The sequence below is a fragment of the Pleurodeles waltl genome, chromosome 11 (assembly GCF_031143425.1).
Source record: "Pleurodeles waltl isolate 20211129_DDA chromosome 11, aPleWal1.hap1.20221129, whole genome shotgun sequence".
Classification (NCBI taxonomy): Eukaryota; Metazoa; Chordata; class Amphibia; order Caudata; family Salamandridae; genus Pleurodeles; species Pleurodeles waltl.
This window is the reverse complement of record NC_090450.1, coordinates 991,417,130-991,443,941: the sequence shown is the minus strand read 5'-3', so window position 1 is coordinate 991,443,941 and position 26,812 is coordinate 991,417,130. Positions and strand designations below refer to the sequence as shown.

At 45.9% G+C, this 26,812-nt stretch overlaps 1 protein-coding gene across 8 annotated transcripts in view; it reads left to right on the top strand.

The window, feature by feature from the left end:
* EP400 (E1A binding protein p400) overlaps positions 1-26,812 on the top strand; it is a 601,391-nt gene that overhangs the window by 264,088 nt on the left and 310,491 nt on the right. For all 8 annotated transcript variants that reach the window (XM_069215336.1, XM_069215331.1, XM_069215335.1 and 5 more), the window contains one exon: positions 17,619-17,710. In XM_069215336.1, coding sequence (XP_069071437.1) covers positions 17,619-17,710 — 92 coding nt within the window. The remainder of the gene's footprint in view (positions 1-17,618; positions 17,711-26,812) is intronic.

Below are 26,812 nucleotides of genomic sequence, written 5' to 3'. Positions count from 1 at the left end.
ATAATCTAATTCAGAAGTTCAGCAACTAAGAACCGTTTGAGCATCCATGCTCTGGATGATAATTTCTTTCAAAATTACACACCAGAATGACATGAGACTGAAAAATATGTGCTGAGGAGCTTAGAGAAAGGAGAATTTATAACCATCCTTTTCATTGCTTAGACGCTATTGGTACTGTATTGTCCTGAAGAAAGAATACCGTCAAACCTTCTTATCCAATATTCTTTCAGATGTGATCTTCTTCCTCTGCAGCTGTGGTTTTATTCTAGAAGGGCATATGAGTGAATTTATATACACAACCTTTTCCAAAGAATGTCAAAGCTTTTCATTACAATGGAATAGTAATCCAAAGTTTTGCAACGTTGGATCTTTCATAGATTTACATGGTTGAATTATTCCCTGTTGTCAGGCTGGGAACCCTCAGTAGACAATGTTAATATAGCAATGTACACTCGATAACATAGTAAGTGAAAACGTGTTTTCACCCTGTTCACTTTGTTGTAAGCAACCCATACTAGAGCGAATTACAGGTTAAAACACTCAGTTGCTTCCCTTACAGAGGCTTGTAACTGACAAGTAGGGAACTGGGTTCTTTGTTCAGTGCTCCCCACTTTTTGCCTGTTCTTTGATGCAACTTTGACTGAAGTGCACTGGGCCCCTGCCAACCAGATCCCCAGTGCCAGTGTTCTCGTTCCCAAAACTGTACAATTGGCAAAACCTTTAGTAGGCACTTTAAGTCCCTAGTAAATGGTATCCTGGATGCCTAGGGCATGAGGTGCTTAAGAGGATCCCTAAGGGCTGTAGCATGAATTGTGACACCCTAAGGGACCCTCACCAAGCACATGACAGGCTGCCATTGCAAACATGTGAAAACACAACATGGCACAAAGCCAGTGTGTCATGTCTCCTAACACTAGCTGCAATATATGTAAATCACCCCTGACATCCTTAAGGCAGGGTGCATTATATTAGTTGTGAGGGCATATCTGCATGAGCGGCTATGCCCATGCTATGTCTTCGTTGATTCTCAGACATAGTAAGTGACCAGGGAAGCCATTTTTAATCCACATGCTGGACACCGGTCATACAACTTCTCTAGCTACATAATTACTTCACTGAAGATGGGGGATGTTTGGTTATCAAACATCTCATGTTGATAAACCTACACTGATTCCAGTAATGGATTTATCAATACACGCACCCAGAGGGCACAGTAGAGGTGCCCCCTGAAATCCTACCAGCCTCTGGTGTGCTTGCTGTTTTCTGCCAGCTTGCCACCCGAGCCATGGTTCTGGCTCCCCTAGGATGAGAGGGTGTAACCTCCTCTCTCACAGGATGACCTGCTGATTAGCCTTCCTAGGGTGTCAGCCTCAAATGCTGCCACCTTTGAAAAGCAAGTCTGGCTTCCCCTCACAGGAGAAGAAGCCAACGTCCAGAGCCCACTTGGCACCTAGAGAGGCAAGAAAATTAGCTCCTCCGTTAGGTGTGCCACTTCCAGGCTAGTACCACCCCTAAGGTTGGCTACTGCGAGGTGGACACAAAATTTCAGAGGTAGCCAACTTTGTGATGCCATACCTAGGAATTCTGGGAGAGGATTATGTCCACTTCCCTCCGGAAGTGGTCATATAGGGGTCATAATGACCCCAAGGGTCAGGAGTCCATTAGCTACTACCCTACACACACCCTAACACCCCTAATTTCAGTATTTAGGGGGAGCCCTGCCACCAGAGAGGCAGATCCTGACCTAAGAAGACCAAGGAAACTCAAGAGCTGCAAAATCAGAAGAGGAGAAAATGAAGCAGCTGACCTGGAAACAATCCCACTGCCTGTCTGCATCCCTTGTCGAAATCTGCTCTAAAGTTGACTCCTACTGCAGCTCTGACTCCAGAAACCTGGGAGGACTGCCTGCCTTTGAAAAAAAGACTCAAGACTACCTGTGAACAACAGACCAGTTCTCCAGCAAACTCCAAAGAAGGGCCTCTGAAGCCTCTAGAACTGTCTAAACCTGACAGCTGAAGTCACCACTGCACCGGCTGTCTCCGACCGAGTTGAGTGGACCACCCGTGCCAACAAGGTTCCCCAGCCCTCCAGTGTCTGAGTCCATCGTGGTTTCACCCCTCCTGGACTCCCCGATGACGCCTACAGCCTCTACACACAGCCCCCCTCTTCTGTGACCTCTCCAGTAAGGAAAGCCCAACACCTAATAACACCTCTGCACCTGTCACCCCTTGGCAGTGGAGAAGAGGACGGAAGGTAGTGCCGACCTGTGCTTGAGCATTGTGAGGCCTGAGCCCGCTGTTGGTTCAGCCCAACCTGCCTCCTGGCCAGAGCCTGCAGCCTCTTTCCTCTGTGACCGATCTCCATTGAAACACATTGGGCCCCCAATGCTGTTTTTAACCTTATATCCGGCTGCCGCTGGTGGTGTACTATTGGTGCTGCCTTGGTTCTTGCCCAGTACTTAGCTTAACTCCTGGAGATTGGTCCTATAAGTCGCTATATTCTATCTGTTTGCAGGACTTGTTTTTCCTCCCATAGGATCACATTGCAGAACTCAGAAATTGCACTGTGTTTTTTGAAGTGAAACGAATTCCTATTTAAAAACGTACTTACCTGTACGTTTTTTTCTCTGATGCCTAAACGTATATAAAGATACTTGCAATTTTTATAAATTGGTGTGGATCTCCTTCTTGAGTCGTGAGTCTCATTTATGTGTATTTGTGGATGTCTTTCACTCCTCTGTGTTAAGCCTAAGGCTGCTCGACCACACTACCCCTAAATAGAGCACTTTGGTATTCCCCATTCATTGGGGAACCTGGGGAACCCCTTGACCCTTTACACGGTATCGATGCTACCGCATGAAGGGCCAGCTTCCTACACACGTTCTGAGTGAAAAACCCTGAATAAAGCTCTCTCTCTTCCTAGAACAAAGTGTAAGGATTTGGAAGAATTTGGTCACAGGAGTACTTCAGTACAGCTCAGAAAACAGCCATGGCAGATGCTTCTAAGAACAAATCTCTTTTCAAAGCATGCAGGTCATGTGGGAGGACAAAACTGTACAAATATGACCAACACACAGTGTGCCTTTATTGTCATCATCCAAGTCACATCCAAGCAAAATATGACATTTGTCAGACTTTTTTTCCTGAAAACTCTCAAGGAAAGGGATGACAACCCCATTCATCAACGACCCTTTCGTCATCAATGAAACAAACACCATCAACAACTTTATCTCTATCATTGATGATCATTCCGTTGTTGAGCTGCCCGTGGACAGATTTTTCCATACCAGTAATTGCACCAGAGGTATCTTCTTGGTCTTCAACATACTCTCTCTCTCCTCTGTTTCACATTTACACCTACATTCTCTAATGGTGTTTCTGTAACTCTGCAACTTCCAAAGAAGATATGAATTACGTTTCTTCATGCCAAGGCGAAAATAATAAAGATAATGAGTTGGATCACACACAAGCATTCTTCAGTACAAAGGAAGTACATTGAGGCTATGAAGAAGCTCCTAATCCTAGAGACGTAAACATGAATTATTTGGGTAATGAAGATAAGGAAAAGGAACATTAAAAGCAAAACAAGCCTTGCTATGAGTCACTTAAAAGACATTCTAAAGGTGCAAATGCTGTTTGACATGTTAAACTCCTTACAGGAGATGGGAGGGATATTTCTCAACTCCTACCTCCACCGCCTCTTCCGAAGACTGCATCAGTATCCCTTTCAACGCCACAGCTTCCAGTTCTTCCACTGCAATCAGTATTGCTTCAAGCTGCAGATCTTAGCAAGAATTGAACCTTTTCTTCTTTGATTCTTAATATTAGTAGTGATAGCGTTGTTTCTGGTTCTTTTTAGAACTTCATGTAGGATAACTGCTTGAAATAACTTTGACAAAGACTGCAACCATTCAGCTGTATTTGATGATAATTCAAACTTTTCAGGGAATAAATTAGTAGCACTATTAGCAGGCATATACTGGAATCAGCTCATTATACCACCAGCTGCCAGTTCCGAGCCCAATTCAAGAGATTCACCATAGGCGATATAGGACGATTTAATCCCTTTATACAGTACCTGTGTTTTCGTTTGTCTGTTTTAGCAGATGAATAGTCTTTTTTTCTTTTCAATTTCGAAGGAAAGTTGCATTACAGTGTCCAGTTTATTGCCATTTTGGGCCATATATGGAAAAAGGGGCAGCAAGTGATAGAAAATTCTGCAACAGCATCTGTTAATTTGTCACAGAAGAGAGAAAAATTTAAGAAAAGCTCTTCATCTCCTGCATGAATAATTAGTGTCTGCAGCAGTACAACAGACATCCTGTAATCATTTTACACCTTGCACTGTCCCACCAGACGAGGGAGAAAGTTGAACTCCATGGGCAAGCGTGTCAACGTACTGGCAGCAGTAAAACCTGCAAAAGTGTTGGGTATGGTGGTAAGACTTGTAAGACACTTGTGAAACAATTTGGCTCCTGTAGGAAGTTGGCTCTGTATGTGCTATTTCAAAGTAAGGAATAGCATGCACAGAGTCCAAGGGTTCCCCTTAGAGGTAAAATAGTGGTAAAAAGAGATAATACTAATGCTCTATTTTGTGGTAGTGTGGTCGAGCAGTAGGCTTATCCAAGGAGTAGTGTTAAGCATTTGTTGTACATACACATAGACAATAAATGAGGTACACACACTCAGAGACAAATCCAGCCAATAGGTTTTTATATAGAAAAATATCTTTTCTTAGTTTATTTTAAGAACCACAGGTTCAAATTCTACATGTAATAGCTCATTCGAAAGGTATTGCAGGTAAGTACTTTAGGAACTTCAAATCATCAAAATTGCATGTATACTTTTCAAGTTATTCACAAATAGCTGTTTTAAAAGTGGACACTTAGTGCAATTTTCACAGTTCCTAGGGGAGGTAAGTATTTGTTAGTTTTACCAGGTAAGTAAGACACTTACAGGGTTCAGTTCTTGGTCCAAGGTAGCCCACCGTTGGGGGTTCAGAGCAACCCCAAAGTCACCACACCAGCAGCTCAGGGCCGGTCAGGTGCAGAGTTCAAAGTGGTGCCCAAAACACATAGGCTAGAATGGAGAGAAGGGGGTGCCCCGGTTCCGGTCTGCTTGCAGGTAAGTACCCGCGTCTTCGGAGGGCAGACCAGGGGGGTTTTGTAGGGCACCGGGGGGGACACAAGTCCACACAGAAATTTCACCCTCAGCGGCGCGGGGGCGGCCGGGTGCAGTGTAGAAACAAGCGTCGGGTTCGCAATGTTAGTCTATGAGAGATCTCGGGATCTCTTCAGCGCTGCAGGCAGGCAAGGGGGGGGGTTCCTCGGGGAAACCTCCACTTGGGCAAGGGAGAGGGACTCCTGGGGGTCACTTCTCCAGTGAAAGTCCGGTCCTTCAGGTCCTGGGGGCTGCGGGTGCAGGGTCTCTCCCAGGCGTCGGGACTTTAGGTTCAAAGAGTCGCGGTCAGGGGAAGCCTCGGGATTCCCTCTGCAGGCGGCGCTGTGGGGGCTCAGGGGGGACAGGTTTTGGTACTCACAGTATCAGAGTAGTCCTGGGGTCCCTCCTGAGGTGTCGGATCTCCACCAGCCGAGTCGGGGTCGCCGGGTGCAGTGTTGCAAGTCTCACGCTTCTTGCGGGGAGCTTGCAGGGTTCTTTAAAGCTGCTGGAAACAAAGTTGCAGCTTTTCTTGGAGCAGGTCCGCTGTCCTCGGGAGTTTCTTGTCTTTTCGAAGCAGGGGCAGTCCTCAGAGGATGTCGAGGTCGCTGGTCCCTTTGGAAGGCGTCGCTGGAGCAGGATCTTTGGAAGGCAGGAGACAGGCCGGTGAGTTTCTGGAGCCAAGGCAGTTGTCGTCTTCTGGTCTTCCGCTGCAGGGGTTTTCAGCTAGGCAGTCCTTCTTCTTGTAGTTGCAGGAATCTAATTTTCTAGGGTTCAGGGTAGCCCTTAAATACTAAATTTAAGGGCGTGTTTAGGTCTGGGGGGTTAGTAGCCAATGGCTACTAGCCCTGAGGGTGGGTACACCCTCTTTGTGCCTCCTCCCAAGGGGAGGGGGTCACAATCCTAACCCTATTGGGGGAATCCTCCATCTGCAAGATGGAGGATTTCTAAAAGTTAGAGTCACTTCAGCTCAGGACACCTTAGGGGCTGTCCTGACTGGCCAGTGACTCCTCCTTGTTGCTTTCTTTGTTCCCTCCAGCCTTGCCGCCAAAAGTGGGGGCCGTGGCCGGAGGGGGCGGGCAACTCCACTAAGCTGGAGTGCCCTGCTGGGCTGTGACAAAGGGGTGAGCCTTTGAGGCTCACCGCCAGGTGTCACAGCTCCTGCCTGGGGGAGGTGTTAGCATCTCCACCCAGTGCAGGCTTTGTTACTGGCCTCAGAGTGACAAAGGCACTCTCCCCATGGGGCCAGCAACATGTCTCTAGTGTGGCAGGCTGCTGGAACCAGTCAGCCTACACAGATAGTTGGTTAAGTTTCAGGGGGCACCTCTAAGGTGCCCTCTGTGGTGTATTTTACAATAAAATGTACACTGGCTTCAGTGTGCATTTATTGTGCTGAGAAGTTTGATACCAAACTTCCCAGTTTTCAGTGTAGCCATTATGGTGCTGTGGAGTTCGTGTAAAACAGACTCCCAGACCATATACTCTTATGGCTACCCTGCACTTACAATGTCTAAGGTTTTGTTTAGACACGGTAGGGGCACAGTGCTCATGCACTGGTACCCTCACCTATGGTATAGTGCACCCTGCCTTAGGGCTGTAAGGCCTGCTAGAGGGGTGTCTTACCTATACTGCATAGGCAGTGAGAGGCTGGCATGGCACCCTGAGGGGAGTGCCATGTCGACTTACTCATTTTGTTCTCACTAGCACACACAGGCTTGTAAGCAGTGTGTCTGTGCTGAGTGAGGGGTCTCTAGGGTGGCATAAGACATGCTGCAGCCCTTAGAGACCTTTCTTGGCATCAGGGCCCTTGGTACTAGAAGTACCAGTTACAAGGGACTTATCTGAATGCCAGGGTGTGCCAATTGTGGATACAATGGTACATTTTAGGTGAAGGAACACTGGTGCTGGGGCCTGGTTAGCAGGGTCCCAGCACACTTCTCAGTCAAGTCAGCATCAGTATCAGGCAAAAAGTGGGGGGTAACTGCAACAGGGAGCCATTTCTTTACACAAGCCCCCCCCCAGCCTACAGGCCAGGAGACTCAGCCCAAGCTGGGAGAGTCTTCCTAGTCTGCCAGGCGAGGAAGAGTAGGAGAAATAGGCTGGTTAGTTGCAGGGCCTACTCTGCCTTACATCCTTCTGTTCAGGTCATTCCCTTTGGGGAACTGACCCACTTCCACAGTAATAGGACCTAGTCTGAATTGCCTCTTGTCTGCCTCTTCAATGTCTCCACCCATTCTTTCTATTTTGGTCTTAGAGGTGTCCACCTCTGCTAACCTTATCTTGGCCAGGGTTACCCCTAGCTTACCCAGAGAGGTTACCCAGAGCTGGAGTAACCCCACCATGACCAATAGGGTCAGGGGGCCTAACTTGCTATTTGGCATGGGGTCAGACCACCATGCTAAGGATAGTGCAGTCATAAAGGCTAACACCCAGCAGAGGCCACTGACAGCTGTCAGTGCCCAGAACCACACCTTTAGCTCTTCACCTAAAAGGGAAGGGGCTAAGTTACAGGCTTCTTTGGGTTCAGGTTGCCTGTCTGCTGTATTGGAGTGGGGGGTTACCACATCTTGTAGTAAACACCCTTCTTCCACTCTTTCTTCTGTTAGCTGAGGAGCCACCCACTCAGGTTTAACAGTTGCCTGACTAGCCAGGACTTCTTGTGGGTCAGGTTGGACTTTATCTTGGCCATTTTTGGAGTTCTCCCCTACTGGAGCAGAATCTCCTTGGCTTGCTGTAACCTTGGCTAAAGGTTGTCCACCCTTCCTACTCTGTTTTCTTTTCTTCTTCTTCTGGGGCCTGCTTGCATTTACTGCAGAGGCAGGACTTCCAGAATCCTTGGGAGAGGACTGGCACTGGACCAGTTCCTCTCTTGAGCTCTGACTAACCTCTGGGTAGTCATTTCCAAGGAGACAATCAAGGGGGAGGTCTGTACTGACTACTACCCTTCTCCAGCTAAGAGTGCCACCCACTTCTATGGGCACTAAAGCCACAGGCCTCTTAGTGACCCTGTCTAGGCTAACTCTTACCCTGGCAGTCTCACCTGGGATGTACTGGTTTGAGAGCACCAGCCTGTCATGCACAATAGTGTGACTGGCACAAGTGTCTCTCAGGGCAGTGGTTGGGATTCCATTCACCAGTAGGTGGTGGAAGTGTCTACTTCCCTCTGGAATCTCCAACTCACCTGTTGGGCCCTGTTTCCAGTTGAAGGCTAGGAAGACCTCCTCATCTGAGGAGTCATCTCCCATGGCTACACTGGTTACCCCTGGAATTTTGTTCTGGGGTTTGTTTGTGGGACAAGAAGTGTCCTTGGTGTGGTGCCCAGACTGTTTACAGTTGTGGCACCATGCCTTAGTGGCATCCCAGTTCTTACCCTGGTACCCACCTTTGTTTTGGGTTGTGTCTTGGGGCCCACCCACCTGTTCTGGTTTTTGGGGGCCTACAGAGGACTCTTTTTCTTTGTTTCTAGTGTCACCCACTTTCTCCTGGGGAGTTTTTGTAACCCCTTTCTTTTGGTCACCCCCAGTGGAAGTTTTGGTTACCCTAGTCTTGACCCAGTGGTCTGCCTTCTTTCCCAATTCTTGGGGAGAAATTGGACCTAGGTCTACCAGATACTGATGCAACTTTTCATTGAAGCAGTTACTTAACATGTGTTCTTTCATAAACAAATTATAAAGCCCAACATAGTCACACACTTCATTTCCAGTTAACCAACCATCTAGTGTTTTTACTGAGTAGTCTACAAAATCAACCCAGGTCTGGCTCGAGGATTTTTGAGCCCCCCTGAATCTAATTCTATACTCCTCAGTGGAGAATCCAAAGCCCTCAATCAGGGTACCCTTCATGAGGTCATAAGATTCTGCATCTTTTCCAGAGAGTGTGAGGAGTCTATCCCTACACTTTCCAGTGAACATTTCCCAAAGGAGAGCACCCCAGTGAGATCTGTTTACTTTTCTGGTTACACAAGCCCTCTCAAAAGCTGTGAACCATTTGGTGATGTCATCACCATCTTCATATTTTGTTACAATCCCTTTGGGGATTTTTAGGATGTCAGGAGAATCTCTGACCCTATTTAAGTTGCTGCCACCATCGATGGGACCTAGGCCCATCTCTTTTCTTTCCCTTTCTATGGCTAGGAGCTGCTTTTCCAAAGCCAATCTTTTGACCATCCTGGCTAACAGGGGGTCATCTTCACTGGAGTTATCCTCAGTGATTTCAGAGGTGTTGGTCTCTCCTGTGAGGGAACCAGCATCTCTGACTATTATTTTTGGAGTCAGGGTTTGAGGGACCCTGTTCTCCCTAGATAGGACTGGTAGGGGGGAATTTTCCTCCAAGTCACTATCCTCTTCCTCTGAGTTGCTACCCTCAGAGGGGTTGTCCTTTTCAAACTCTGCCAAAAGCTCCTGGAGCTGTATTTTGGTAGGTTTGGGGCCCATTGTTATTTTCTTTATTTTACAGAGTGACCTTAGCTCCCTCATCTTAAGATGGAGGTAAGGTGTGGTGTCGAGTTCCACCACAGTCACATCTGTGCTAGACATTTTGCTTCTAAAAGTTGGAATACTTTTTAAGAATCTACAACTGGTTCTAGAATCTAATTCAAACCTTTACAAACTTTTAAACTCTAAAAGAAATGCTAAACAGGATCTAACACAAGGCCCTAGCAGGTCTTTTAAGAATTTAGAAAACTTTTCAAATTGCAAAAATCAATTTCTAATGACAATTTTGGAATTTGTCGTGTGATCAGGTATTGGCTGAGTAGTCCAGCAAATGCAAAGTCTTGTACCCCACCGCTGATCCACCAATGTAGGAAGTTGGCTCTGTATGTGCTATTTCAAAGTAAGGAATAGCATGCACAGAGTCCAAGGGTTCCCCTTAGAGGTAAAATAGTGGTAAAAAGAGATAATACTAATGCTCTATTTTGTGGTAGTGTGGTCGAGCAGTAGGCTTATCCAAGGAGTAGTGTTAAGCATTTGTTGTACATACACATAGACAATAAATGAGGTACACACACTCAGAGACAAATCCAGCCAATAGGTTTTTATATAGAAAAATATCTTTTCTTAGTTTATTTTAAGAACCACAGGTTCAAATTCTACATGTAATAGCTCATTCGAAAGGTATTGCAGGTAAGTACTTTAGGAACTTCAAATCATCAAAATTGCATGTATACTTTTCAAGTTATTCACAAATAGCTGTTTTAAAAGTGGACACTTAGTGCAATTTTCACAGTTCCTAGGGGAGGTAAGTATTTGTTAGTTTTACCAGGTAAGTAAGACACTTACAGGGTTCAGTTCTTGGTCCAAGGTAGCCCACCGTTGGGGGTTCAGAGCAACCCCAAAGTCACCACACCAGCAGCTCAGGGCCGGTCAGGTGCAGAGTTCAAAGTGGTGCCCAAAACACATAGGCTAGAATGGAGAGAAGGGGGTGCCCCGGTTCCGGTCTGCTTGCAGGTAAGTACCCGCGTCTTCGGAGGGCAGACCAGGGGGGTTTTGTAGGGCACCGGGGGGGACACAAGTCCACACAGAAATTTCACCCTCAGCGGCGCGGGGGCGGCCGGGTGCAGTGTAGAAACAAGCGTCGGGTTCGCAATGTTAGTCTATGAGAGATCTCGGGATCTCTTCAGCGCTGCAGGCAGGCAAGGGGGGGGGTTCCTCGGGGAAACCTCCACTTGGGCAAGGGAGAGGGACTCCTGGGGGTCACTTCTCCAGTGAAAGTCCGGTCCTTCAGGTCCTGGGGGCTGCGGGTGCAGGGTCTCTCCCAGGCGTCGGGACTTTAGGTTCAAAGAGTCGCGGTCAGGGGAAGCCTCGGGATTCCCTCTGCAGGCGGCGCTGTGGGGGCTCAGGGGGGACAGGTTTTGGTACTCACAGTATCAGAGTAGTCCTGGGGTCCCTCCTGAGGTGTCGGATCTCCACCAGCCGAGTCGGGGTCGCCGGGTGCAGTGTTGCAAGTCTCACGCTTCTTGCGGGGAGCTTGCAGGGTTCTTTAAAGCTGCTGGAAACAAAGTTGCAGCTTTTCTTGGAGCAGGTCCGCTGTCCTCGGGAGTTTCTTGTCTTTTCGAAGCAGGGGCAGTCCTCAGAGGATGTCGAGGTCGCTGGTCCCTTTGGAAGGCGTCGCTGGAGCAGGATCTTTGGAAGGCAGGAGACAGGCCGGTGAGTTTCTGGAGCCAAGGCAGTTGTCGTCTTCTGGTCTTCCGCTGCAGGGGTTTTCAGCTAGGCAGTCCTTCTTCTTGTAGTTGCAGGAATCTAATTTTCTAGGGTTCAGGGTAGCCCTTAAATACTAAATTTAAGGGCGTGTTTAGGTCTGGGGGGTTAGTAGCCAATGGCTACTAGCCCTGAGGGTGGGTACACCCTCTTTGTGCCTCCTCCCAAGGGGAGGGGGTCACAATCCTAACCCTATTGGGGGAATCCTCCATCTGCAAGATGGAGGATTTCTAAAAGTTAGAGTCACTTCAGCTCAGGACACCTTAGGGGCTGTCCTGACTGGCCAGTGACTCCTCCTTGTTGCTTTCTTTGTTCCCTCCAGCCTTGCCGCCAAAAGTGGGGGCCGTGGCCGGAGGGGGCGGGCAACTCCACTAAGCTGGAGTGCCCTGCTGGGCTGTGACAAAGGGGTGAGCCTTTGAGGCTCACCGCCAGGTGTCACAGCTCCTGCCTGGGGGAGGTGTTAGCATCTCCACCCAGTGCAGGCTTTGTTACTGGCCTCAGAGTGACAAAGGCACTCTCCCCATGGGGCCAGCAACATGTCTCTAGTGTGGCAGGCTGCTGGAACCAGTCAGCCTACACAGATAGTTGGTTAAGTTTCAGGGGGCACCTCTAAGGTGCCCTCTGTGGTGTATTTTACAATAAAATGTACACTGGCTTCAGTGTGCATTTATTGTGCTGAGAAGTTTGATACCAAACTTCCCAGTTTTCAGTGTAGCCATTATGGTGCTGTGGAGTTCGTGTAAAACAGACTCCCAGACCATATACTCTTATGGCTACCCTGCACTTACAATGTCTAAGGTTTTGTTTAGACACGGTAGGGGCACAGTGCTCATGCACTGGTACCCTCACCTATGGTATAGTGCACCCTGCCTTAGGGCTGTAAGGCCTGCTAGAGGGGTGTCTTACCTATACTGCATAGGCAGTGAGAGGCTGGCATGGCACCCTGAGGGGAGTGCCATGTCGACTTACTCATTTTGTTCTCACTAGCACACACAGGCTTGTAAGCAGTGTGTCTGTGCTGAGTGAGGGGTCTCTAGGGTGGCATAAGACATGCTGCAGCCCTTAGAGACCTTTCTTGGCATCAGGGCCCTTGGTACTAGAAGTACCAGTTACAAGGGACTTATCTGAATGCCAGGGTGTGCCAATTGTGGATACAATGGTACATTTTAGGTGAAGGAACACTGGTGCTGGGGCCTGGTTAGCAGGGTCCCAGCACACTTCTCAGTCAAGTCAGCATCAGTATCAGGCAAAAAGTGGGGGGTAACTGCAACAGGGAGCCATTTCTTTACAGCTCCCCTGCGCAGCAAACTGCTGGCGGAGGAAATATTTAAGGCAAAATCAGCTGTACTAGATGGAAGAGCAGGTCTCGTCATGATTGATAGATAAACTATGGGTGCTTCTAACTGTGTTTTTAGGCAAATATGCAATAAAGCTGTAATGTAACATCACGTTTGGCTAAAGAGCACTTCCTTCAGACCTGCTGGTCAGTTAATAGATAATGGCTATGCCCTTTGATGTAAATAATGTCATTTATAAGAAGGTTGATGACTTCAAAATCAAAGGCCGTTTCAGCGGGGAAACTTGTATTGATCATAAAAGCATTATGTCACCTTTGGTCAACAAACCAGACCACAAAGATAACATGACCAGCAAAACAAACAAGTCCAACACAGGAGAGGAAATCTGTCATCCATGTACAACCACAAAAGAGAAAGGGCCTGACTTTCCAAAAACTGCCAGTGGGAGGAAGGATGTCTAAAAAAAAAAATGGCACAGCTAATACATCAGACAAATGGGTATCAGAGATAGCTATACCCTAAAATTGGTAGGGAACCTCTTTTCAGCCTCCAAAAAAGGAACCATACAAGCATCTGAAGTAATTGCTTCAGGTGTTGTGCCCAAATTAAGAACTATGGGACAGGTTCTGATTTTAGAAAGAAATGTAGGATTCTACTTTAGTTTTTTTCTAGTATTGGAAAATAAAGATGAGAATGCCAGCCAATTTCGGATTTCAAAATTTTAATAAAATGTATAAAGGAACAGAGATTTGCATGATAACGCTTTTTGAGATCTTGCTCGTTCTGAAGAAAGGACAAATTCTAACATCCCTGGATCAGGAGGATGCATATTGTTACGTCAAAATTCATGTAAAGCACAGAAAATATTTGAAGTTGGTGGTAGCGGGCCATCATTACCAATTCAAAGCTCTTCCTTTTGGATTAAAAGTAGCACCTTGATTATGTACCAATTACCTGGCCCCTGTTGCTGCGCATCTGAGAAGCAAAAGCTGCACAGTTTATATCCCTACTTAGATAGCTAACTTCCCAAGCAGATGTTTTTCCTTGGGTTCCAGAATCCAAGCAACCAAAGAAATGTTTATTCTTCTCTGGAAAGAGGAAAGAAACTTGTTCACCAAGCAGCCTTTTTAACATCAAGAAGCAATGCAATGCGTGGATGGTAAAAGCGATTCTAGAGACCGTCATCATCTATTTTGCTGGTGCCTCAGTGTAATTTGAGAACGAGGATAGTTTAACAGCGACTGAATAATCAGTGGCAACATATATTTAGAGAATGGGATTATGCAACACAAGTAACACCATTAATGAAGTCTACAATGGTGATTAAACGGGGACAATATTCTTAAAAGATAGCCATCAGTGCCTTCAAAATCCTAAAGATGTCTGGCTACAGATGCGCATTAACACGATGGGGAACACATATGCTGAATTTGAATACCAGTGGCTTATAGTTAAAAAAAAAAAAAAAAAAAAAAAGAGATCAAGTACCACATCAACTGTATGGAACTCAAAACGTATCTCCCAGTGGTATGAAACACGTGTAATGATTCGAGTAAACAGTGCTTCCACCGTATTTTATGGAAGCTAACAAGGGAGATCAAGATCTCTGCCCTTGTCAAAAGAAGCTCAGAAATTATTGAAGTGGGCACTCAACAGCTGCATCAAATTATTGGTAGCGCACTGGAGTTTTCAAAGAATACAAGAGTTGAGAACCCCCTTAGGTCATTTTTTTGAAAATGTTGATCACAGAAAGGCAATAGTCCATCAAATTCTGGTATTTTGTTCAGATCTGTTTATTGATTCCAAGCTTTAAAACTGTACTTAGGATAACATGAAAGAACAGCCGACACGTATTTCGCCCCATGTGGTGCATTCACCTAGGGCTTTTTCAAGGTTGCAAGTAGTAAGTAAGAATAAATCAGAAAAAGGATAATTCAAGTTTAACGGAAAAGGTAACAGTGAGGACCATGCAAAAGTGCACCCCGTCGTGCAAGATATAAGTATGTAAGAACAAGTGAAAGAGAAAAAGACCATGAAAATGGTGCTGATTTGTGAAAAAGGTAATAGTTCTTTTTTCTAATTCATACCTAGTTAGAGGTGTATAGATATAGCTGTGCATTCCAAGAGTGTAATTAAGGATAATTAACTAGATGAAATATTAAAGAATGAGACAATTTGATTTTGTACTGAAAATAAAAGATCCAGAACCAAAAGAGAAGTAAGGAGAGATTTCTAATGTAAATAGATTTAGTAAGTGTTAGATAAATAGGTCTCACCTAGGTACAAAGTACAAAGGTCCTGGGAATAATCCCGAAATCGAAGTTACGGCGTTCTAAGTCAGCGCCATGTTGGATATGAAAAAACTGCATTGGAAGGGAGCATTGGACCTTGACCACTTATACCTACCTGAACATTCTGGAGTTTGCAGCAATGTGGTGGACAAAGTCAGTAGACATTATCCAGCCTCTCACAAAATAGACAACAGGCAGTTGAGATTGGTGTTCCAGAAATGGGGTATTACACCCTGAGGTTATTACTAAAATTACTCCCTGAGGTTATTACTGAAATGGGGCATTCTACTATGGGGCCAAAAAGAACAGGCAGTGCACGTGGTGTGGGAACATATGACTTTGTCTAAGGTCAGAAGGATCGTCATTCTCAACAAATTGGGTTAGGAAAATTATTGTTTGCCTTTTCCCTAATTTTCTTGATAATCATGACTTTGCAGGAAATCATAAAAGAAAGTTGCAAATAATCGTGGTGGCATGGGTGTGCCAACATTGGTTCACAGATTCTGGTCATTTCAAAGACTGATTTGTTTCAAAACAGACTCCTAGCGACTTACTAGGAGCAAGGGATAAATACGTCACCACTATCTACACTTCCTGCAAGTTAAACAGTTTCTCATTACCTAACGTTTAGTCTTTTAATATCCTGAGTGACTAAAATAATTTTAGAAGCAGCTAGTGCTTCTTCAAGTATAATATATATAATATGATGTAGGAAAGATTAATATGGGCAGTGAAAGAGAAGCTATGTATTTCAGAAATATCACCTCGTATCACAAACTCCAATCTAGTCTTTGCCTCTCTCAGAGTTGATCTTGTAGCTATTTCAAGATTCAAAGAACTCCACATAAAAATGTGTTGTTTTCTGAAATGGTAATCAAGGAGCTCATGAGTGACTTTATCAGACTTTTCCCACCTAAAGCGAGATTGCCACCTGAATGGGCTCAACACCGTCATGGCCGAATTTATGCTTTCTTCCTTCTTATCAATTCATAAGTCTGATATAAATTACCTTAAATTGAAAACTTTCTACTAGCAATTTCGTCCGCAAGAAGGGTTAGAAAACTGTAGTCTCCTTCTTGTAAAAAAAACAAAAAAAAACTTTTCCCACTTTTCAAGATTATCAACATTGTCTACCAATCCCACATTCATTCTGAAAGTACCCAGTTCATTTAATTTTAATCAAGGCATTATAGTTTAAACATTTTTTCCTAATCGAAACACTTAAAAAGTATTACATTCGTTGAATAGCAAATGATGTCTCATATTTTACCTACACTAAAGATTTCTGTCAAATGGACCAAATGTTTGTATCTTTCGCTCAACAAATGGATTGTTGCTTGGTTTTTCTTAGCCCATAACATCATCAAGAGATTATTAGAAAATGCATTGCACAATTAACCAAGAAGAAGCTGTCAATGGTAGCTCTGTTCATAGGTGTCTCAATTCAAAAACATCTGTAGAAGAGCTACAAGAAGAGCGACTCACTCTTTCACCAAACAGTACTCCATTGACACTGACACACGGTTACTTTGTGTCCTTTCCAGCCCTCCCCTGTAGTTGCTTTCGCTTCTCCTTCCGTATTACTTTGGCTGTTTCACCACCTGTACCCTGTGTTGCTTTACCATTTGCCCTTTGCCCTCCCTGGGGTTGCTTTGCTGTTCGCCCCACCCTTCCCGCTTCCAGACCCCCGACCGGCCACATAAAAAAAATATATATATATTTTATTATCTTTTTAAAAAAAACGTTTGCATGTTTTATTTTTGTTTACTTACTACTAATTTTAATCTGTAACTGAAAAGGAAAACAAGTGCAACATTTTGTTGACACAGAAGTGCTTTTTTTTTTTTTTTTTACTTTATCCAAGCCTATCTATTGGATTTGCCAATGCTTGTATAGCATGAGGCGGTATATTTATATATAGTTTACTCAAGTCTCTGACAAGAAGGTCAACTATAATTGGCTGGAGTTCCGTTCGTTTCCAATGTAGTGAATGCGATACAAAAGTATTTGTAACTTTTAATGTTGCGTGTAAGAGTACACTTTGCTTAGTGAGTGTTCCTGGCACGACAACAGTGACTAATTCAAGCATGTGAGTATATGAAAAATCTCAGTGTTGGATTACCGAAGTTGCTGTAAGTTTAATCCTTCTTGTTCCTTATGTCCCCTGTTATGCTTTTACAAAATGGTAACATAATCACAAGAAAACTGGCAGTTGCCCCCTCTGCATTGAAGATTTACTATTTTCATTAATACCTTGCACCTGCACCATCCATTGATGTCAAATCTTGATAACTACACAGGGCTTCGCCTCAGATTCCTGCCTTCTATGTTCTACTAATGACCCTTGTGCGTATAGTTGCAGTTTTATTGAATAAAACTCTAGGGTTGTTGAACGGTTATGAACTCACTGAGGAGGTAGATGCTTTAAATTCAGCAGCCAACACCTGACTTGAAATGGCCTGAAACAGGTGCAACTGAGTAAGTGTTGGTGCTTTTAAAAAAATATAATTTTGTGATTGCTGCAGGTTGAAGATTCTGGGCTCAGGCATTGTAGATCACAAGAGTTATAACTAAGGATGGGGACAACATCTAGTAATTTTGGAAACTAGTATTGCGATGTCAAGCAACATCTTTTGATCATTAAGCAGATTAATAAATACTTTGCTCTTTTTCTAGTCAATCCGGGGAGAACCACAATGGCTAACACTGGATCTGTGGACCTGGGGGCTCAGGCAAAGCCTACTGCTCCAGCTGGAGGTGCAGCACAGGTAGGCAAACGGTACCATTTTGCATCAACTGCATGGGGTATAACCAAATATGGTTTATTTGGCCAAACGTACTTCTACTAATTTCCATGACCCAAGGCATTATGCAAATTGTTTGAAGAAATGAAGCTTATCTTGTTTGTTGCACTATTAGTCTGTGCTCAGAATGTGCTGTTGTGGCTACTATGATGCATTGATATCCTCTGCTTTTATGTGAAATTTTCTCTTTAATGATTTTTAAGCCCACATATCAAATAAAACATGAGCCTTCTTTCTTCCTTCCATCCATAGAAAATGCCCTTGCATTCTCTCCTCTGCTGTTCTTTGTTTTTATCTGCTTTTCTCCCATGAATTCTTGTCAGTTTAGCTTCTGTGCGCACCTCCATTGCTCTATCTTCTTCTCTTACCTTGATGGAAATATCTTTGTCGAAGTGATGACCTATTCTTCCTTCTTGATGAGAATCTGTTTTGTATCTATTTCCTATTTGTGTGCCCATACGATGAGGAGGTGACTGGGCAACACCTGGGCATGCACATTCTTTCCCTTATTCGTAGTCTGGGGAGTTAGCAGCCATCTTGTGGGTTCTTTGGTTAATAGATGTGTCTCGCTGACAATACTTTCCCTTCACTCTCGTCCTTCTTTAAAACATATGTGCTGTCTTAGTTTGGCCCACCTGTTTGCCTTCTAATGCTTTCTAAATTCTAGCACTTTCTAAACTGACCATCGTATGATAAGCTTACCATCCTGCTTTTGATGATAGCTTGTGCTGCACCTTTCCACCTAAGTGAGTGAAGCGTGTACAGATCCTGCCTGTGGTGTATCTGATCTGTCTGGGTGTGGATATTGCACTGCTGCTACCTGTGTGACTAAGCACAGCTTTTGTCTGTCCTGAGGCCTATATGGAAGTCATGCTCTGCTGCTGTTTTGTACCCCATCAGTTTATGCAAGGAAAATATTATCATGATCTAGTCTGCATGAGTGAAACTATCACTGGGACCCTCTGTCAGTTCTGCTTCAGGAAAGCACACAGTGCCACTGTCTTTCATGATCTGTGTGTGAGAGCGAATCTTACTCTGCTGCCGTCTAACTTGAATCTCTGGATGCAGTGGGTGTTGCTACTGCCTGTCACGTACCTGCTCTCTGTGTTGATATACATAAAAACAATGTCAATGTATGCCATAAGATGTGCCTTGCTATTGTCGATTCCACCCGACATGACCTCCCTTCAACCCCGAGTCAGAAGTACGTGGTCAGACAGGCCCTGCGACCCAAGCCTGAAGCAACTGATTGACAGATCACAGGTGGGGTGACACGTATCCCAACGTGCAAACAGGAAAGACCCAGATAGGCAGCAACACCACAAAGGTCCGGAGGGGTACGTGTGGCCAAAACACCATAAAGTTAGCTGCTACACAAGGTTAGGAACACACAGCCAATCGGAATACAGCCCACACACACTACTTGCAGTGATCACACCCTCCTCCCATGCCAGACATCTGGACATGTTTTCTACACGCCAACACTATGTCCACGCAAGGTTGAGACCCACCCTCACACTTTATCAGATGGTCGGATTTATAGCCTTGTGACTAGGCCCAGATTTTTTTTTCAAAGAATGGACTCAATTGTTATATTGCACCTCAAGACAATATATAAAAAGACACTTAAAACTCTGTAACTTTGAGAGACAGTCATTAGACCCTGAGTCTGTACTGCACTCTCCGTGCCGTTGTGTTTAATTAAATAGACTGTTCCTGCTTTGCCAGACACCTCTTGTCTTTAATTTAAATAAGGTTAATCTGCATTTGAGCAACATTTTGGCGAGCCAGATAGGAGAGATTGGTCCTCTGAGCCTAGACTGCAGCCAAAGGAAGTGGACCCCACCCGTACAGATTCACATCAGTGCAAACAAGAGAGGTGAGCAGACGCCTCAATTGATTGAAAGTTCTGCTGAATCCGTGGGGCGGAGGTCCATCCTGAAGCTGTCATCAGTGGGTAAGAGGCCACATCTAATCCTTAGTCCCAGCATTTGGCTTATGGCAAACTAGGGCTCCGCTTGTGTCGCTCGGTGAGACACAAATGGTAGGCACAACCCTGGGTGTGTTATAGGGTTCTGATCTGACTGCTGGGCGAGAGACAGATGGTCCGTGTGATCGCAGAGTGTGACATTGGGGCGAGGCCTCAACGCTTGGACCGCTAGGCGTGACACTGATGGTACACATAGGCTCTGGGTGTGATAAAGAGCCAACCCCTCATTCTTATTTATTAGTCTAAAGGGGTTTCTCAGCACTACTGCTCTCTAAAACACTGGTCGTGACTGAAAGAAGCGAAAGGTGTTATTCACTTGGACTGCTGCTTTGTGCATATAAGGAAGTCACTATCTTTCTCTTGCAAAGATTTATTCCATGCCTGCTAATCCGCTGCTAAAATGGTTTACAATGTTTAAGTTAACCCTTGCACTTTCTTACAGGTTGTGATTCTAAATATGCGTTGTTTTATGTATTGAGAAAAGTCTTTTTGATGCATCTCGGTCTAAAGTGGAGCTCATAGCTAGTAGTTATTGGTGGCATAATCTTGTGTACATATTTCTCCACGATCAAAATAGGATTTAGGACTATTTAAAACTCAAGGATGTTAGCACTGTACCGGTCCCCTAAAAAGGTTCTCAGCTTATCATGGAGTCACTGTTAAGCCACATGCAAACTAGACTCCTTACGCAGGTTAAAATGCTAGATATTTACTGCTGTAAATGACGTTCATACTAAAGTACATGCATTCCCCTGGCCAGAGGGGGGAGCCTTTGACAGCAACACAATAGAACACACGAGGACACACATTCAAACAAAATGTATAGGGTGGGAAAAAAGTTAAGAGAACTACTGTTAGGATCATGGGCCATCTTTGAGGTGGCCCCAACTTGCAGCCACGCAGAACCCACAAGCAAGGTTTCCGCACCTCCCCCACCACACATAGGTTACACCAGTTCACCAGTTATGAGGCCCAGAGGGCCCCTGCTGAGCAGCGATCCAGGACTGGAAGGATGCCAGCCCCTGCCCAGGTTGGGGCTGGGGTTCCCCCAGGCTCAACACCCCTGTCTGACATTCTTAGTCGTTCAAACCCCATCAGCGCAGGGAGATTCCACTCCAACCCAGCTGAGATCTAATGGCAAGGTCACTCGCTGCCAGACTCAAGCAGCTGGTGACTATCAGCTGACCCAGAGGGAGCTAATAGTGAGGAATGATGGGGAAAAGCTTTGCCCATCCGTTCTGCAACCTACTAGCAGATTGGATTAGGGAGGGGAACCAGTTCAGACAGTCCTGGCCCCGGGGGGAGTGGGGGGGGAAGGTGAGGGGGGTATCCTTCGAGCCAGAGGATTTAGCAATGTCAGAGGATTGCATTAGATATAGGAGAGGAAATCCCAATTGGGATTTCCCCTGCATGCAGCAATGCCTCGTAAGATGGGAGAGAAGACAAGTGGAGGGAAGAAGGGAAGTGAGAATAAGTAGGAAGAAGCCAGAAAGTAACCAGGACACCGCTGCAGAATCCCTGAACAGGGAGCAGGCAACCCTGGTCAAAACAGCTGTAGCCACAAGGGCACAGAAGGTGACAACACCAATGAGGTTGTCGCTGAAGAGGTTTAGGAAGGATTTAACATGTAGATACGGGAGTCGAGGAAGTCGCATAGAGTGCACCCTCTGGGCTGGAACCAAGTCACATTTCCTTCTCCACTCACAGGACTGCATAGTCAGCAGGACCGATATGAGTTGAGACCCGCACCCCCAACCTCACGTGTCGTGCACTATCAGTGATCTGATGAGGAGCCACTCTAATGATATTGATAAATGACATACCATACAGCTTCCTGATTGACACAGGAACAACAAAGTTCTGCCTAAAAGAAGGGATTGCTCCCCTGTCCAAAGATTCCATGGACAGGGAAGGGTTTTCAGGCGTCACTCATGAGAATCTCCTTCATGAAACCCCTAGAGTTGGACCGGGGAGGCAGCCACATGAAGGGGAAATTACTATATCACCCCTCGTCCCGGACTAATCTTCTAGGATGAGACTCGATGGCCAAACTAAATTATTCATTTCGCAGAAGACAAGGCAGTGACGTGCTCGACCCCTGGGGTCATCTCTGCAAGACTCATTTCCTTGATTCACCCACATTGCACAATGTGTCACCCTTATTGCTAATGCACCAGAACTGGAGGGCCGGGAGCTGCAATTGCCCAATAAATATGTGTTCCGCTGGGAAGGTCACCATGATGCAGGATTACAAGAGGAAGCGCTGCTCTTCATGGAGGCTGTCAAAATAGGACCCAGATACCGAATCCTGTGGGTACCTGGCCAAGTGGATGGAATGTTGGCGTATCATCTTCGTCTACCCTGGTCTAAGGATACGGGAGATAACTGATGACCAGTTGTTCGGCGAGTACCTGAGAGCCTCAGAAATGATCTTCACGACCCCTTCTAGATTTGGATGGAATCGAGGAATGAGGCCCAGTTATTCAGGGCGGTATTAGCAACATGGGAGGAGCACAATTTGGCACCAGTATCGCGACCGGTGCGGGCAAAGAGACTTAAGATGTAGGGCACATCAACACCACCGAACCTGGAAGGATAGCACTGCGAGAGGAGGCTATCCTACCCCGGGTGCACCAGTACCCTCTCTCTTAGGAGACAGATGAAGGTCTAACACCCACAATCCAAGCGCTAATTGATCAAAAGGTCGTCCACGTGGGGTCTCCCCCTGCTATATGCCAATCTTCCCGGTTATGAAAAGTAAGAGAGGTGCCTGGTGCAGGATCTGCACCCTCTCAATGACATTGCGGTCGCGCAGTTCCCCATAGTACCAGACCCTTCTGGCATACTAACTGTCATACCCGCAAACGCCTGCTATTTCTTCTTGATGGACCTAAAAAACATGTTCCTTAGCATCATACTGTACCCAGACAGTATCTGACCTCTTTCACCTTCCAAGGATTCCAGCTGCTACACCGGGGATTGCCCCGGTGGTATTGTGAGGCCCCCAGTATCTTTAACCGAATGCTGAGAAAAATCCGTGCTAACTTCCAATTCAGCAGCGCCCTTATATGCCGACGATATCCTGGTATGCAGCCCCTTGAAGGACCTATGCCACCAAGAGACGATAGCTCTCCTGACTATACGCGCCACAAGATGGTACAAGGTAAAGGTGCAGTATGTAAGACCAGATGTTAGCTATCTGGGCCAACTAGTCTCAGCAACCAGCCAGCAGATCACGCCAGAATGCGTAGACTTTATCAGGGCTATAACACCCCCTAGAACAAAAAAGAGTATGCATACGTTTTTGAGGCTATGCAACTATGTCCGACATTGAGTTTTTGACTACAACCCGCTCATCGCCCCCTTACACAAGGCCACGAAGAAGGCGAAGACCAGCCATGAGGAACTAGCCTGGACACCTCAGATGTATGAGACTTTTTTTTTTAAACTGAAAGTAACCATATCGCACTCGCCCGTACTAGGAAAGCCCCACTACAAGAAATACACATTTTTACAAGCCCCTTGCATATTACGGCAGGCTCTTGGACTCAGTCATGCAGGACCATTTCCCATTCAAGCAGGTGCTGGCAGCAGCAGCCTTGGCTGTTGACAAAAGCACCGCCATTGTAATGGGGATACTGCTAACATTGTACTCCGAGAACTCAGTGTTAGCGGTCATACAAAAGAGCAAGAGCACGCTGAATACACAACGGGTGACTGAATGCAAACAGAATGCTTTCTAGGCCATCTCTTAAAATAGTTTAGTGTAAATCAGGTGAACCCAGCCACCTTTCTAGCACACGAGTTCAAGGAGGGAGAGGAGGCCCACGACTGTGCCACCAACACCCCGAAGGGACCAGTAAAACAGAAGAGGATCCTAATTTAGATAGTGAGGCATTGTTCATTGATGGATCTTCCACAATTGACCGAGAGACACGCGTAAGGCCCACTGGAGCAGTGGTAGTGATGGCCCGTAGCCACGCAGCCTCATAGGCATTGCACGTCAATGCACAGCTAACTCCCCTCCCCCACTTGTCAGCACAGGCGGTGGAGCTGACAACACTAATTTAAGCCCTCCACCCAAAGTGCAGGGAAAATGGTAACCATTTATTCCGACTGCTTATGTTGCCACCATGGTGCACTCAAGCGTAGGCCGATAGAGAAGATGAGGGTTTCTAAAATCAGTTGGCAGCCGCATTGCATACAGTGATCTCATAGAATTGCTAATAGATACTCTGACTTTACCTATATGCGTGGCTATGGTAAAAAGTGCAGCTCACACCGAATGCAAGGACTTCATATCCTGAGGAATCAGATTCCAAAAAAGGCAGCTTACCGAATAGTCAAACACACACACATACTCCTCTCACTTCACCCTACGGAAACAGGACCATCACACAACAAGCCATACACTGAGAAGGAAAAATTATACTTGAGGGAATTGCAGGACAGAGCACTTCCCGACAAATAGGGGCGTTGGCTAGTCGGGGGTTGCACACAAACTGCATGCAACCTTATATACCAACACGTGCCCACAGGGAAACCCGTCATGCCACAGAGCCTAGTCAACGTGGCCTTATCCCAGTTAAACTTGCCAACACACACAGCAAAAGATAACATGACAGCTGAGCTCCAGAGCGACTGGTTTATCCCTCAACCTAACTGAGGCGGTAACCATGTATTTAAATGGGTGTACCATCTGCCACCTATACTCACACAGACCTACACTGAAGTTCGTGTCGTCGGCTATACATTGACTTACAGGACAATTCAAAGCACTATACATTGGTTTTATCAATATGATCGAGCGGTGTGCTAAGTATCGATACCTGATAGTAGTGGCCTGCCCATACTTCAGGTGGATTGAAGCCGGCCCCTGCATGCACTGTGATGCCAAGGCGATGACCACATTCCTCGTCGGGGAGGTAATACCAAGGTGGAGGGTACCAGAAGTTATCCGATCAGACAGTGGCAGACACTTTGTCAACTCCATGTTTGACCACATCTGCACCCTTTTAGGTATAGCGCACAATTTAGCCTCTGTGTATCATCCCCAAACCAACAGTGTCGTTGAAAGGCTTAACGGCCTGTTAAAAACCAAGTTAAGCAAGATCTGCACTAGCCTTGACAAAAAGTGGCTCCACTGCCTGCTCCTAGCCTTTTTCCTGCTACGAAACACACCCAGCAGCATCTTAAACCCCACCAGATTGTAACCCAGTGGCATTCTATCCCACAGACATGGACCAAATGCTGAGGCGAGCTCTCAGGCGTTAAGGGTACAAGTTGCACATATATCTCTTGGAGTTAACCAAAACCAAAAAGTGCATTTCGAAACAGGCCAGCCACCAAAACTTTAAGTGCACCACCACCAAGCTTCCCTATCAAACTCCTCAACCTGGGCATGAAGTCTATATCCGCAACTTCGTGAGGAAATGGAAACCGGCCAAGTGGGCCTTACAAAGTAATCTTCACAACACCTACTGCCCTTAAAGTGGAAGGAAGAGAGGCCTGGGTCCACCTTTCTGATGCGCGGCTAAAACCTTCACCATCAAATCATCCATGACCTACACCACAGACTGTTTTTTACAGACATTCTACTAAGAACTCTCTTACCCAAGCAAGACACCCCCCCAGTACCGCAGCACTTGACCAGAGCAAAGACATCCCAGATCACCAGAAGACTGCAGATGTTTCCCCAGAAAACCATCCCAAGACCTGCAAAATACCAAAGGTTATCTATTATTATTCTCTTCTATACCCTTTGTTTGATGTGGGCATGGCCGGATCCATCTATAGCTAGAAATCTGCCTAGTCACACAGAACCTACCTCGACATTTACAATGCTTGTGTAGTGGCCTTTTACACATCACTTACAATTACACTGAACCCAAACTTAGTATTCCACATTCACGTCACAGCTCACTCCTACACAACACATGGTATCAGCACATGAGTGCCGTGGGTGCCTAGACATCAGCTAGGTCGTGCTTTGCCTGTTGACTGATACCACATGCGGTAGGTGCAGACAGACTTTATCTATCCTAGGATGTAACCCCCGTGAAAGCAAAATGTCTCATTCACCTGTACCTTTGTAGAATCAGGGCCAAGATACATCCCACTAGGGTAGCACCCCACATAGTAGTGGTAAACATCACTCAATATGAGATCAATCCCACTGCACTGTATCTTTACATCAAGCCTAGCAATATTCGTACTGAGACAGACAGGATACAAAGGCAGGGCACTCTAGAGGAGGACATTGTTTGATCCCAAGACTTTCCACAAAAGAGGTTCTTGGGGGGAGCAAAACCACCACACCAGTGCACAAACACATCCGCTCCTGCCTCCGTCTGTGGTCCCAGGGTGGCCCTTAGTGTGTCTGGGGCTGCTTTCTTTCATAACAATTGTCCCACAGACATGAAATTCCTGTGTAGGGCCACCCACCTCAATGATAGAAGGGGAAATGAGTCTCATAGGGGAGGGTTAAATGCCAGGATTGATACTCTGGGATACTGAAACAGACAGGTACACGTGGTTGGAAGGGATAGCCCTTAATTGTACAGAAAGATACACAGTAGTCATTATGTTTCAGAGGGAAAGGAACAATCCCTCTTTGCACAAATGAAAATTGTGGAGCTATACTGCACATACTAGACATGCACTGGGGCACCTCCATGCTGATAGACTACTGCTGGCAGTGTGGAGAATTCACTTAGGCTCAGCTCGTCTCCGGATGGCTGGCCCTCTGTTCCCTTGTGACTGTGCATACCCCGACCATCTCTGGAGAAGACCTGTCTGAGTTGTTCCAACACCTGCTACAGGAGCAAACAACCCTGATGCATCAGGTTGTAAAGAAAAGAACTGCTGACCATTTTGGTTGGGCTCAGAACAAGGACATTGCAGAACATTTCAGACTATTCACTGCCATTCAAGTAAACACATGAGGGTCCATACTCTTCTTCACACTACAGACAAAAGCGAACGCCCGCTGGTTGCAGATAACCAGGTGAGAAATGCTGAAAATGATCAACAGTACTGAGCTCGGCCTAAACACTATCAAGAAAGAACTAAGCCAT